Raw genomic sequence first — 13,631 nt, forward strand, 5'->3', positions numbered from 1 at the left:
GGGCATCCGAGGGCTGGGTAAAGTTGTACTTGCAGCTGAGAGGCAAGTTCATGAAGGAGAGGTACTTATCTGCTAGGATGGAGACCCGGCTGTAGTCACAGCTCTACACCAAATCTTTTTTAAATTTATTTTCCATCTTTCTCACTAGTGGTTAGTTTTCCCTTTCGTCTCCTTCCAAGGCACTTTAAAAGGTGGGAGGAGGTTTTTTTTCCCACTGTTTCCATAGTAGAAGGAAAATAAGGGAGAAAGCAGAGCTTTCAGCGCTAAGGTCTCCATCTGCTTGCTTCCTCCCTAGAGGAAGGACTGGCCAGCAAGGCTTGTTCTGCCCTAAATACCAAAGGAAAACCCAAGAGCTAACATACTGCTGCAATTCAGCTTGCATAGCAATGCTTTGAGCTGCCCATGATCAGGTCTTTCATAAAAGACGGACCTGACTCATTAGCATCTCTTTCTCTCTCCGGGCTACAGAGAGCTCACATCTGAGGTCCTGGCCCATCTTTCCCTCATCCTACCTCAGTTTCTCCCCGGTGATGTCCCCTACTTGCCCCGAAATATTTTCTTCCTTTGTCCACTCCACATTTTGACTCTTCTCATTCCTTTCCTTTCCCACTATTGCCAACCACAGGAGAACTAGTAATATAAATGAAAACCCATCCTCTCTTTGCACATTTTCTACCCCTTTGTGTCTCCTTCCCTCACTTGTTCAGGCTTCAAGCTTTCCAGAACATCATCTTCTAGATACTCTTTGCTCCAACAAGGGTGCAATCCCACAGTACCTGAGCAAGAAAGGCAGCACAGCTCCAGTGATGCTGAGCAGGGTCAGACAGCAGTCCAGATCACCAGACAGGTCCAGAGTGATGAGGCAGGTCTGCAGCCAACCCAGGAAGGAAGCCAGGCCTAGAACACAAACCCTATAGCATAGGGAAGGGGCAAGGTCTGGCCTTAAATGCAGCTCCCAGACCAATGAGTGTGTGGGTGCCTCCCAAAGGAGGCAGATGAGGACAATTAGAGCCTGCTGGCACCCACAGAGCCCTAACGAGGAGTGAGTGGGATCCAGGCTCACAGTGTGCCAAGCAATATCCTTGGGCTGACTGACAGTGCTCTGCTACCTCTGGGCTGGGCTCCATGCTCCCTCAGCTGCTTTCAGAGTCGGATGTCTGGATCTTAATGTCACCAGCCAACATCAGAAAACAGTTGCTGTTGTTAATTTACTAACTAGATCTTTTTTGCGGATCAGACATTAAACTTGGCCCTACTGGCACCATCAGTTTTGCTCTCTAATCTTCCTCTGTTTCTAGCAGAGAGGAAGTGGATGCTAATCTGCTTTGTCCCTTCAGCTCAACGAATATTAGGATGGCGCCCACCCTGTCCTTTTAGATCAAGCTAAGGAAAAGATGCCTGTGTGATCACATTGTCTGCCTATCTGTCTGTGATCCCTCCCCTGTAACTTCTGAGCCCGTCAGCCAATTTTGACTATGCTTGACAGTCATGTAGAGGTCTGACAGGTATTAAATACCTACAAGTTTAACCAAAACAGGTGGCTGAGTAGAGGAGCGAGGCACATGAATGTCTTTCCTAGGGGAAAGGCTGCACTATGAGATGAACCATGTTAGACACTGGAGAATCCATCCATACAGAGGATGATTATAGGAACCATCAGGTCTTATTGGTTTGGCTGCTTATAAAAGCTTCTGTCTGCAACTGTTTCAGCTTTCTCAAGTCATCAGCCTTACCTCCAAGGAAATAATCCATATATCCATCTGAGTGTGTGGGTAGCTTTCTCAAGGTGACTTGCAGTGAATGATAGCATGGCCGTTGTCTCGTAGCTGCTGGTCAGTAGCTGGGGAAGCGCTAGCAACCAGTGGTGATGATTTGATGTGTTAGATATATTTAATAGGCGTTGCTAAAAAAAGCCATGAGCCTGTCTAGATACTGCTCTGAATCATTTACAGCAAGTCAGAGATGCCTTTTTAAAAATGCAAAGCTGTTGCTTTGGCTGGACATGGTGCAGTCAACTTGGGGAGCCCTCCTGCTTCAAGGTCACTTGGAGCCAGAGCATCCCTGCTTCCCCCAAGCAACAGAGCAGAATGAGATAGGAAGTCCCAGTTCCTCACCCAGCAAGGGCACAAGACCCTTCTTCCCATTAAGCCTAATCACCATTATACATTACTGCCTGCTTTGTGCCCAGATGCTTTGACTGGTGCGTAGACTCGGCCGTCGGATGGACTGAAGCATCTGACCTTCTCCCTGCTGATCTTTGGGGCATCGGGAAAGTACAAGGATGAACAGAGGATTTAAGGACAGGGAGTTACTCTTCAACACTTTATGCTCACAATTCAAGACTATCAAAATGTGCAGCCACAGGAGTTTAAGCATGGACCAACTAAGTCTGAGAAATCGCTGTCTGGACTCTGAGTGATGGTATTACTCCTGATGCTCCCAGATGGTCTGATGGGCAGCGATATTCTTATTTTGCTGCTTCGTGCTCAGAGCCTGGGGTTGTATTGATATAGTTCATCTTTTGCATAGACAGAAATACTCTTTATGCTTCAAGCGACACTGATTGTGGAAGGGGCTTTGTGGCAGGGAGAGGGAAGAGAAACTAAGGTTGCATGGGGCTGATTATGATGAGCCAATGTATCATGGTGGACATCATAGAGAAGCCATGCTGTATCCAGGTTCTTTGATTATCTGAGAACCTGCACATATCCCTAGGACTAGAAACAGTTTGTTTTATCTTGATTTTTCTATTATATAGGCAAAAACCAAAAAGGCTCAAGACAAGGGAGAGCGGAGCCATTTTCTCAGTGAGGTTAAGGCACTGAGAAAGGAGCTAAAGGAACGAGAAGAAACTGCCATGGCTGCAGCTCTTACCCATGCCAGTGTTGTCCTTGCTACGAATACAGGTGCGAGATCCTCTTTTTCTTTGCATCATTTTACCTCACTTGGAGGGCTCATGTAAACCATGTGCCCTGCAATGCAGCATCCTGCCATGATAGGAGGGAGACTGAGTCTTCCTGCTCCCAGCTCCTGGGAGTTCAGTCGTTTGCTGCGTGCTCTCAAACTCCTCCACAGTGGGATTCTCCCTGCTTACACTCTGGCACGTGATGTTGTTGTTTAGCAAAGAATATGGGTCTAGAAGGGCCTTTGGTGTGAGCCAACGTGGTCCATCTTTGTTAGTTCTGAGTAGGAGCTGAGCTTTCAGTGAGTAAACAAGTGCTATTGGAGGTGTGCAATCTGCTTATTGATTTCATAAGTCACATGGAATTGCTTTCCTGCTTGGATAATTTCCGTGACTGATCGAATACAGCACGTGTTTCCATAGCCTGGTCTCAGTCTGCATGTATTTGGTTAGTTCTGTAAGTCACCCAAGTGGTGTAAACAACATGGGATTTAGGAAACAGTTCCAGGTATTCGTCAGGCAGCACATGTAGGCACATCTGCATCTACAAGTAGGAAAGTAATACCCTTGTGATTGAAGGGGAACATAAGTGCTTAAAGTTTAACACGTGCTAAAGTGCTTTTCTAGATCAGATGTATAATACTCCAGGGCCACTTATAATCTTCAGATTCGTTTGCTCAGGGATTATTTGCTGAAGGGAAACATCAATAATTTTAGGTCATAAAAAAGAACCTCATGAGGCATTCACAAGTTACTAGTGTGAAGGTTAAAGGAAAGACAAATCCTTCCAGTGCATTTTTTGCAGGGAATTGGCCTCTCACTTCTTTTAACTTTGCCTGAAAAAATGGGGGAAGGTTTCCGTTTTTCAGTATTTTGTGCTGACCATTGTGTTGATCAGATGCGATTTTCTCATGGGACTCTGGGGCTTGCTAGCCAGTGTGGAGGTGTGTGCAAAAAATTCTGCTTCAGCAAAAGGTGGTGGACAAACAAGGGGTTTGGACTTTGTATTTTTCTCAGTTAAGCAATCTTGGTATTTGTCCGAAACCACGTAGTTTGATGGGAATTATTATTTATGCAAGCCAAAGTGCTCTGTTGCTAGGTTCAGCAGAGAGAGAATTTTATGATGGCAACTCACAGGGACACCAGTGACCTTTAGTTAATGGGAGTTCGATAAACTCAAGTCGAGCTGCAAGGCTGTAAGGGAAGAAAACCATCTGCACAGCTGCATGCCAAGTTGGTACAGTCGTTTTTAGATAGAGAGAACCTTTCTATTTATTTCTTTTCCTTTCACCTTCAGCATGGCAAAATTGCAAAAGTCAAGTTCAAACTGTATGCACCTTGTTACCAGAGTGGATTCATACAGGCTGGAAAAAAATTTTTTAAAGGAAAACATGGTGTCTCAGTTGACAAACTGTAACATCTGAACTGATGCAAAGCTGTAGAGGCAGCAGGATTTACAATGGCAAAGCAAAACCACCCCTAATCAGAGCTGCTTTCAGAGCTACATTGCAATAGCACAGGAACTTTTGAAAAAACATTTCTCTGAATGCTGTGAATAAAAATCTGCTTGTCTGGCATGCTGGCTTCTTAATCCTCCTTTCCTCCTTTTGCATCCTGTTTTCTTAGGAATTGCAGTGATATTTTTGATGCCTCTGAAATTCACAGTTCTGATCAATGCGTGATTCAATATCGGTTCATGTCTGGATTATAGTAGGATGTGTGTAAGGGTTATTTGTTTGACATTACAAATGGACGTCTGATGTAAAAAAAAAACCCTTGATTGGTTACAGTCTCCTGTGCTTTCCCTTCTCCTACTGCCATGAGGAAGGACAGAGTAGCACAGCCGGGGTCAGCAGGGCAGAGGAATCGGGGTCTCAACTGATCTTGCCCTCCTGGGGTGTCCCTCCGTGTATCAGGCAAGGCGAATCTCAAGTCTGTCATCCTTTCAGTCTTAGTTGGTGAGAAGTTTTGTTTGCATTTGAGGGCAGAAGGAAAGTGGGTGTTCATTAGTGCTTTTGCTCTGCTCCTGCTCTGGGTGAAGTACTCAAGCATATTATTCAGTTTGTCGTCTGGGTTTCACTGTTGTTTTTAAAGATACTTGGAAGCTTTTGGGTCCAAATGCCAGGGCAAAAAAGGACAAACAGAAATTGGCAAAAACAATTCTGACATATACATATAAATGTATATGTATTTGGCATAAACCACAGAGCTGAATTTCTAAATCTCTGCGAAGAAACTTTATTTTACCTGCCTCTCTCAATCACAATTAAAGCGTGTGTGGTTTGTTTTAAAAACAGGTTGCTTGCTCTTCTGTGCTTCCCTGCTAAGCTGTGTACCTTCTCCTTCAATTAGGTGCTTCCTCTGATGGCCCACTGAAGCTGCTTCCTGAAAATCACTTTGATCTCGTGGTGATAGATGAGTGTGCTCAGGCCCTGGAAGCCAGCTGCTGGATACCTCTGCTGAAGGCTCAAAAGTGCATCCTGGCCGGGGATCACAAACAGCTTCCCCCCACCATCATCTCTCACAAGTAAGGAGTGGTTCACCGTCCCGGGTCCTCCTGTTATTTATGCAGCCAAATGCTTCTGAATGCCTCAAGTGTCAAGAGATTTCATTAATGTGGATTATTTATTGGTATCCCTCGTGAGCTGGGTTTGGTCACACTGCCAGAATTATGTCAGACCTGTTTTATTGATAGCCACTGCTTAAAGTTTAACGCGGCTCCTCTGAGCAGGCCTTCTTATTGCACGAGGACGTGACAGTTGGTCATTTTACCTGCTGCTGACCGAGCCGCATAATAGCAAAGCATGTGTAGTCAGCGTGGCGCTGGAGAGTTGCCTTTTCTGCTGATGTGTGCCTGCTGGGCACCTGCTCCTTGCAGGGGTTTTGAGTTTGCAGACAGGGAGAGCAATCTGACAGGCAGCCTTCGACCCCGCTCTGGAGTTGCCGGGAATTCTCAAAGGTGTGTGCACCTTGTCTGTGAGGCTGTCATCCGTGCGGGAGCAGAGACGTGGCCTGCAGGAGTCCGCGCATTGGATTGAGTTTTGTAGGAACAACCTTCCGCGGGTTACCTTGGTAGAGGTGCTAAAGCAAACCTCAGAAACAGAAGGTGATTCTGTACCAAATCCTGGCCGTTCGCAGTGGGAACACTTGCTCAGACAGCGACAGGGAGCTGTCTGCCTTTGAAACACTGCTGTGCTCATTTTGCAGAGGTCTTTTAAGCTGCATCAGGGGCACAATCCAGCAGCTAGAGTCCCAGCCTTCTCCGAGATTGCCTTTTGTCCTTGTCTCACATTTACTTAGGAGTTGTGTGCCCACAACAGAGAGGATCCTGTGCAGAAGCAGCAGGGCAGACAGGGAGGGTGAGTGCAGTGAGGCAGGAAGAGCGAGCAGAAACTCATGCCAAACCGTGTTTCAGGGAGATCTGTTACACTGGGAATGTCAGAGGTGGCTCTGCAGCATCATGGAAACAGCTCTGCTCAAAAAGCCGTTGTAATGGTGTGGGATCCTTCCACTCACTGCCTCTGCGCAAGGGGCAGGTACTGCTCAGAAAAACAGCAGATAAACAGCATGAAATCAGAGGGTGCTGTCCTGGCTGGTACTGCTGTGGGATTGACGGTTGCTTTCTGTGTGCATCCTTCCATCAGTCACCTGAAACACGCCCCGGCTCCTAAGAATTCAATGTGTTGAGCTTGCATTGTTTGCTTTGGTTTTTCTCTTTAGTGAGAAGGAGTACTTATGCTATGCGCTACTATTGGATTACTCAAAATTGTGTATATTTTGACAGATGTTTTTCCTGAGAAACGTGTCATCAGCGGAGATACTTTTTCGACTCCGCTTGCTTAGCAGCTCTGTGTTTGAATTCTTCATTTTCTCTCTGTTATGCAAAGTAATTTTCAGAGTGGTTAGAAAAGTTGTTCAAAAAACAATTACATCAGCCATTCAAACTAGTAAAATGGTAAGCAAACAGAAGGTGAACAAAACAGAGACAAATTCTGGTTTCACTGACCAGTATTTATATGTAAGCTTTAAAATGTTTGTTTTTAAGAAAGATGATGTGTTTTTCTACATGAGGTTTCCTTGCACCTGGCAAGAATGGTGGCCTTGCTTACCTCCTCTTTGCTGACTGCAGGCTCCATAGAGTGAATTCAGGCTCATGCTCAGTTTAATCCAAGTCTTCTCTTCCCTTTATTGAATTCTGCTTCTGTGGTTCCACATTTATTTATTTAACGTATTAATGTAGGAGTTGGCCCACCAAGATGCTGCGTTATCACACACACCACAGTGATTATAAAACCTCACAATACCGACAACATGCCTATTGAGAACAATTAGTTTGTGGAAAATATCTGTGGCTGGTGTAAATTGCCTATGCTTGGAGGGGGATGCTCCAAATAGTACCGGGGAGCCTTCGGGTTGTTTAAAATATAAATGTGTGCATGTTTATCTAGCTCTAGATCTGGAATTACTGAACTGTCATTGTGCAGAAGCAGAGAAATAGGGCTGACTTCATAAACTCTCTCTCCTGCTTCCAAAAAATAATAAGCAAGATATGTATGTATAATCTCACTTGAATTTTGAACAAGGGAAATGAAAAATCCAAGGGAGGCAGTGGCTCACAGCAGGTAGCTAAGAGATGGTGCAAATAATGTTAAGGAGCTGTATCATCTTCTCATTTTACCATCATCGGATGCAAAAATGCTTGTTGTTTTGCAGATCTTGTTTTGCAGGTGATAAGCCTGTCTGGCAGAGGTATCTAGGCTGGTGAACTGCAAAAAGCCTATCCAGAACCCCCTACCCTTCTTGTCTCACTGTTTATTTACTGTGAGTTTGCAGGCTGTCTCTCTGTGCCTAGGTTTTCCCCATCTGTAAATTGGGAATAAATAATTTGACCTCCATGCAGAAGCCAAATGGCTAGCCAAGACTGGGGAGCTGGAGAGAGGCTGTAATCTGTGCTGAGCCGACAGATGTTATTAGCCTAGGCTGGGAAGAAGCCGTCAGGGACTAACTGGGGGCTAGAGCCTCACTTGCTTACGTTAGTAGGGAATTGGTTTAATCTGGAGTCAGATAACAAAACTGTTCCCAGTAGAGAAGAGCTCCTTGCCTGGTGTGCCAGGTACTTTTTGGAGTGAGTATCTGGTTACTAGCAAGAAGAAATTTGCCGTTTGGTCCTTCTAATTTCAGGGTTATCATTCTTTTCTTTAAGTGATGTGTAAGGCTTGTCTTCTCCACCAGGGAAACTGTAACACAGCTGCATAATGCCCCAGTCTTCGTGCTGTCCTCGGCCAGCAGGATTCATCTCGACTGCCGTTCTGAGCAGTGGCACTGGTTTGAGATTTTCACCCCTCTCTCCGTTTGTGCCAGTAAGTTGTTCCAAATTATGAATAAACGGAGAATAGGGAGTTGAATGTCCTTCCTCTTATGCTTCTGGTTGTGGAAGTGCACTTGTTCATATCTCAGGCTCCTGCTACAGCAGTGCTGATTTAAAAGATCAGCAGCTTTAGGTGGACGAAAATGCTCACCAAACAGTCACCGTGGTCCCAAGGCAGCAACTACATGCTAGCGAGGCAGACAGGGCTGCCCAGCCCCAGGAACAGAGCCTAGAGACTTATTTTTCCCAAGACTGTCAGATTAAGGGCAAAACGTAGTAGAAATACCAACTCTGTTACTATGGGTGGACGGGTCTAACACTCAACTGATGTCAGTTTTGGTCCCTCTTTGAAATGAAGCAGATTTTCTTCAGAAGAGCTCCGAAAACATTATATACCTGCCCAGCTGCTGTCTTCTGCTCTGTTGTGATGGCTGATGCCAGGAGCTGGTGCTGCATCGTGGAGTCAACAGCAAAAAGCTCCTCATTGGTAGGACCCATCTGCTGCAGATCTCCTGGATCTTCTTCTGGTCCTGCTTGAGGAGTTGTGCTTTTCTCTCCCTCAGTTTTCAGTTCATTGGACTTTGCAGTGGAAACTGCCACTAGTTTGCATCTCTCCTGTGGTCACAGGTGATCATAATGTCCTCTTTCTCCATCAGAAACACTGTTTTGCTCCTTAGATCCTATCGGTATGACTTGGACCAAGCTTTTTGTCCTTGCCGTTCCCATTGTTTTTCTTTAAAAAGAACTTGAGAGTTTTGTTGTGCATTTTGCATGTTTTCTTTCCATGTTTTTAAAATCCCAGCTGCACAAAGAACTGGTCTTTGTAAAATTAAGAGAGAGTGTGGGTAGAAGTCAGATCTTCTGGCTTTTCAACCTTGGCAGGGTTACCAACTGTTCAGGGAAGTCAGTTGTTAGGTCAGCTCCCGTCTTTTGTGGGGTAATCCCTTTTGGATGAGAAGCCTTAGGGATGTTTAAACACTGTGTCACTCTGTGCCCTTCCTAAAGTTCAATAGATTTAAAATAAAATAGAGTAGAGACAATGTGTGTCTGAATCAATAGTGTTAACAGATTTGTATCTGGCTTACCAGTAAATTATGATCCGGAAAAACTTGCTACATTAAACAAACTTATTGCTCAAGGCATCAGCAGGTCCACGACCCAGGTGCTGGTCAGACAAGACACCAGTCACCATAGCTCAGCCTCACAGACAGTTGCCTTTTGGAAGATAAAGTGCAAAAAGCCAAGCTGACTTCAGCTTACTTGGAAGAATTATGGGCTCTGCTCTCGAATGCTGCCACTCTCCAGGCAAATCTCTCTGTTTTCACCTAGAAGGCAAAGCTGCTACGATGCTGCTGCCTGTGCCAGCCAGTCTTCTCTCATTCCCCAAGTAACTCTTGAAACGTATTAGCTAACGTGAAGCAAATCCGTCAAAGTGTGAAAGTCTGGGAGATCTTAAACTCTGTAAAAATAGGTAACAAAGCTGAGACCTGAGTTTGTTCCTGCACTCAGGGGAAAGCCATCATATGAACTCAACCAGAGTAGTGGCTACAAGAGAAGCCACGCAGGAGGGAACCAGAGAAAAGCCAGCTTTCTAGATTTATTGTTGAAGTATGTTAGTTTAGCACTGGAAGACGCCAGCTAATATCCTGTTGTGTTAGGCATGGTGTATATAATGAGAGATGGTCCCTGTTATGATCTGAATAAACAGTGTGAAGGGAGAAGAAGGATGACTCTCCCCATTTCATCCCACGTCATACAGGAAACCTGTGGTGGCTTCTAGGACTGAGCAAGATGTCTTGAACCCCAGCCTGGCGTTTGTCTGCGAGTCCATCTTTCCTGTCTTTCCCCTCGCTTCTAAGGGCTGACATCTTGTTAAGTAAAATTATTCAAAATTGGGTATTTTCAAGCTTTGCCTATTGCTCAGGTGGCTGACTGTTGGAATACTGAGAATGCAGGAAAACAAGTGGAAAATAAAGCTTTTTGAGCTCTTTATGGCTTTACCTTTCATCTCAGTGGGAGCCCTTAGTAGCAGCCCCACAGGTATTAATTGCAGATGGGTACACTGGTAGGTATTAACTGTACATATAGAAATTAGAGTGGGTGCTCATCAGGCAGGCACTGATCTGGAGTCTTCCCCTCTAGTCCTAGCCTCTGTTAGGGAATAGCAAAATTTCCCTCTCCTCTTTCCAGATTACCAGTGTGTCCAGATTAGCAACATGTCCCTCAACTCTGCTGGCTCTGTAGAGCAGAGGGCTCTTGGACAGACCATTTGAATCTGCGGAGTTTAAATAGCACAATGCAGAGCATTTGTCTTGTAGAAAATACCTGGGATGACATGCGTTATCCTGGTAGAAAGCAAAACTGCCTAATGCTGAAAGAAAAGAGTTTCTTTCTTTCAAGCCCCGTTGCTGTCTAGTGAAACCCCTCAGCCAGCCTGTGATGGAGAAGATGTGCAGTGAGGTCCAGCTGGAGCAGCTGACAGTTTGGCTCAATAGCCTCCTAATTAAATGCAAAAGCTAACAAATTTTGATCAATTAGAACAACTTATTTTGAAAAAACCAATTACTTTTCAGATAAACGCCTCTAAAAATTACTAGCTCTTTTCCTTACAGATCTGAACTCTGGCCTTGTTTTTAGTTGCTGTCCAAGTAAAAGCGTTTGCTGTATCGGACGAGGCACATAATACAGCTGTCCTCTTTACAGCACCATCCCCCTGCCAGATGCAAATAAAGCAGACGCTGGAGAGCACCGCTTTGTGCTTTTCACAGTCCCTGCAGGCTGCGAGATGCAACACAGAGGCAAATTCCTTCTACCTCCATCTTGTTAGGTATTTCCAGAGATCTAATTAAGGCACCGAATCACCTGCCAGCTCCTCTCTGGTTAATGGGAAGCGACAAGCTATTTCCAGGGATGATTCATGCAGAGGACTCAAACCCTTCCGCCTACCTTCCCCTTCTCCTCCATTGATGACAGCAGACCTGAAGTGGGTGGACTCCTATTTTCGGGGCCTCAGTGAAGGGCCTAAAGTTAGCCGGGACGAATCTGGGCTGACAGAAGGATCGTCTGTTACTACGGTATGTGAAGTCAGTCCTGCCTAAGAGGGAAGCCTCTGTTAAACAGGAGTACTTTGATGCTTTGCAGGAGCCATACCGCAAGCACGATCAGACAACTAGGCTTCCACGCAGCTTGTGCTCAGCTCGGGGAGCCGAGCCCTGTCTGGTATAACTGCCTCTTTGTTATCTGCTTTTTCCTCCACGGATTCAGCATTTATCAGTTGTTATCATCAGGTTTTTTTCCACTTGAGGCTAAGGGAGTTTTGGTGGGGAGTCTGAAGGATGCTCCTTTTCTTGCTTTTTGACATACTTGGAGTTATCTCAGGATGCAGAGGGCATGCCCACATACACCTTACAGTACATTCACCTACATCGTGTCCATGCTGGATGTGTTTCTTCTGAAAGACCTCCCAGTGATGGCAAATGCCAGTCCCCCGCTGTTCCCATCTCAGCAGCCCACTCCAAAGCTCACGTACATCGGCTTTGGGCCTCCTGCTGGGTTTTGGCCCAGTCCCAGGGGGCATCTCAATGCCAGGACACTTTCTGCTGTCTGACAGGAACATTTGTTTTCCTTGTTTTCATTTTAGTCCTCATTCTGTCCTTTTCTGACATCCTAATTAATTTGTCTCCACATCAGGGCTTTGATTTATTAATTTGTTTTTACACTCTTCAGATATCTGCAGATACTTATCAGACCTCTTGCTCTCAACTGGTTTCTTAGACAAGCACAGGAATATTTTGCCATCTTCTTTGTTAGCAGTCAGTCTGGATGTCTCCACCGTCCCAAATCCACATGCCATGTCCTCCTCAGTAGTTTGCTGATTTGCGTGTCAGGTCCAAATGGACTTGCTTTCGCTTTGTCACTGAAGAGCAAGTGTCAGGCCTTGGCTTTCTTTGGTAACCTCCATAGCGGGAAAGAACAAGCAACCCTCCTCCATCATATTTGCAAGGGTTAAAAAAAATCCACAATATCCAGAGAAAGGGGGAGTTCTGCACAGCCTCACTTACTACTACTTTACCTATTTTTGAAACCTCTTAAACTTATACCAGGATAGAAAAGCCCAGGGCACAAAGCAAAGGACAGCTAATACTTTGCATGTCCACAACAGCCTCAGCCTGTTTTGACATCCAAGAGCTTAATGCAGATCTCTTGAGGTAGGAGAACACAGTGACATCCTTCTCCAGACTTTGCTGTCCGAATTCGGTGGTGTACAGCGGAGATCAGAGTCACACCAACGTCTCCTTCTGCCTCTTAGGGAGGAGACCAGCTATCCAGAGGATGAATAAGAAAAGATATAGCATGACTGAGGGCACAGCTCCATCCCTCCATGGGAAACACTTCCCTTTTGTTACCTCTAGTAGTGATCATTCTTGACATCTACATGGCCGGCTGAGTCCTCACACCCAGCCCATAAAGGATATTTCACACCATGGTGGGCACAAAAGCCTTTGAAATACTTGGTTCCACTTGGCTACAGCTATCACCATTAACGTGTAGCATTTCTTCCAAGAGCTGGAGGAGGAAGCCTTACCTATGAAGAGCAGCATGGCCTCATCCTCCCTCACTGGGATCTAGCCCGGTACGCCCACGCCCTCCCCAGGAAGGTACATTTGAGCAAAGTACAGCTTTTTCCTGCGTGTGAACAAAGGTGAAACCAGGTTAGCAGCAAATATCAGCTGCTGTGGGCTTGTTTTGGTAATTTTAGATTTACGAGCTTTACTTTAGGTACTTTAAAGTAGATACTCCTGAGCATCAGGTGCGTGATTCTGTCTGTCCAACCTCCTATCCCAATTTAATTTCTCTAAAGCAATTGATACTTAAAAAGCTTTTGCTCAGTGCTCTTACGATTTTGTTGGCATAGAAATCAACCATTGTAGGAATTGAGTGGTAAAATAATAGGAAATTTATTAACAGGTGAAATATTCACAAGCAGTTCAATGTCCTCATTATTAATTCAACATATAACCTCACGTAGATCCCTGCGGTGGAAACTGTGCTGTTAGCGTATAGAAGAGCACTATTTCTAAGGCTTGCTGTGAGGCTTAATGCCTCCCCCATGCTTTATTGTATATCATTACAAGAAACACTTGAGAATATTTGTTGTTAAAAAACACCAGGGTTTTCCTGCCATTTCTGCATGAAAATCAGTTTTAGGCTTGCTCTTAGATTTGCAGGATTTGTGAGCTGAGGGAGGGGAGTAAAGGCCAAAAGCAAATGGGCGGTACCTTTGGTTGGCAAGGCTGCTAAGCTTGCTGCATCCCTTTAAGACTTTGAGAGCATCTTATTTTGGTGAGGTGTCCCTCACTT

General features: G+C 45.2%; 1 protein-coding gene across 3 annotated transcripts in view; it reads left to right on the forward strand.

Annotated features, from left to right (window-relative positions):
* IGHMBP2 (immunoglobulin mu DNA binding protein 2) overlaps positions 1 to 13,631 on the forward strand; it is a 45,819-nt gene that overhangs the window by 14,448 nt on the left and 17,740 nt on the right. For all 3 annotated transcript variants that reach the window (XR_012675843.1, XM_075163675.1, XM_075163676.1), the window contains exons 7-8: positions 2,759 to 2,906; positions 5,255 to 5,429. Coding sequence is in view for 2 of the 3 variants with exons in the window: in XM_075163675.1 (XP_075019776.1) it covers positions 2,759 to 2,906; positions 5,255 to 5,429 (323 nt within the window). In the remaining variant the exon portion in view is untranslated. The remainder of the gene's footprint in view (positions 1 to 2,758; positions 2,907 to 5,254; positions 5,430 to 13,631) is intronic.

Source organism: Calonectris borealis, chromosome 14 (assembly GCF_964195595.1).
Source record: "Calonectris borealis chromosome 14, bCalBor7.hap1.2, whole genome shotgun sequence".
NCBI classification, from domain to species: domain Eukaryota; kingdom Metazoa; phylum Chordata; class Aves; order Procellariiformes; family Procellariidae; genus Calonectris; species Calonectris borealis.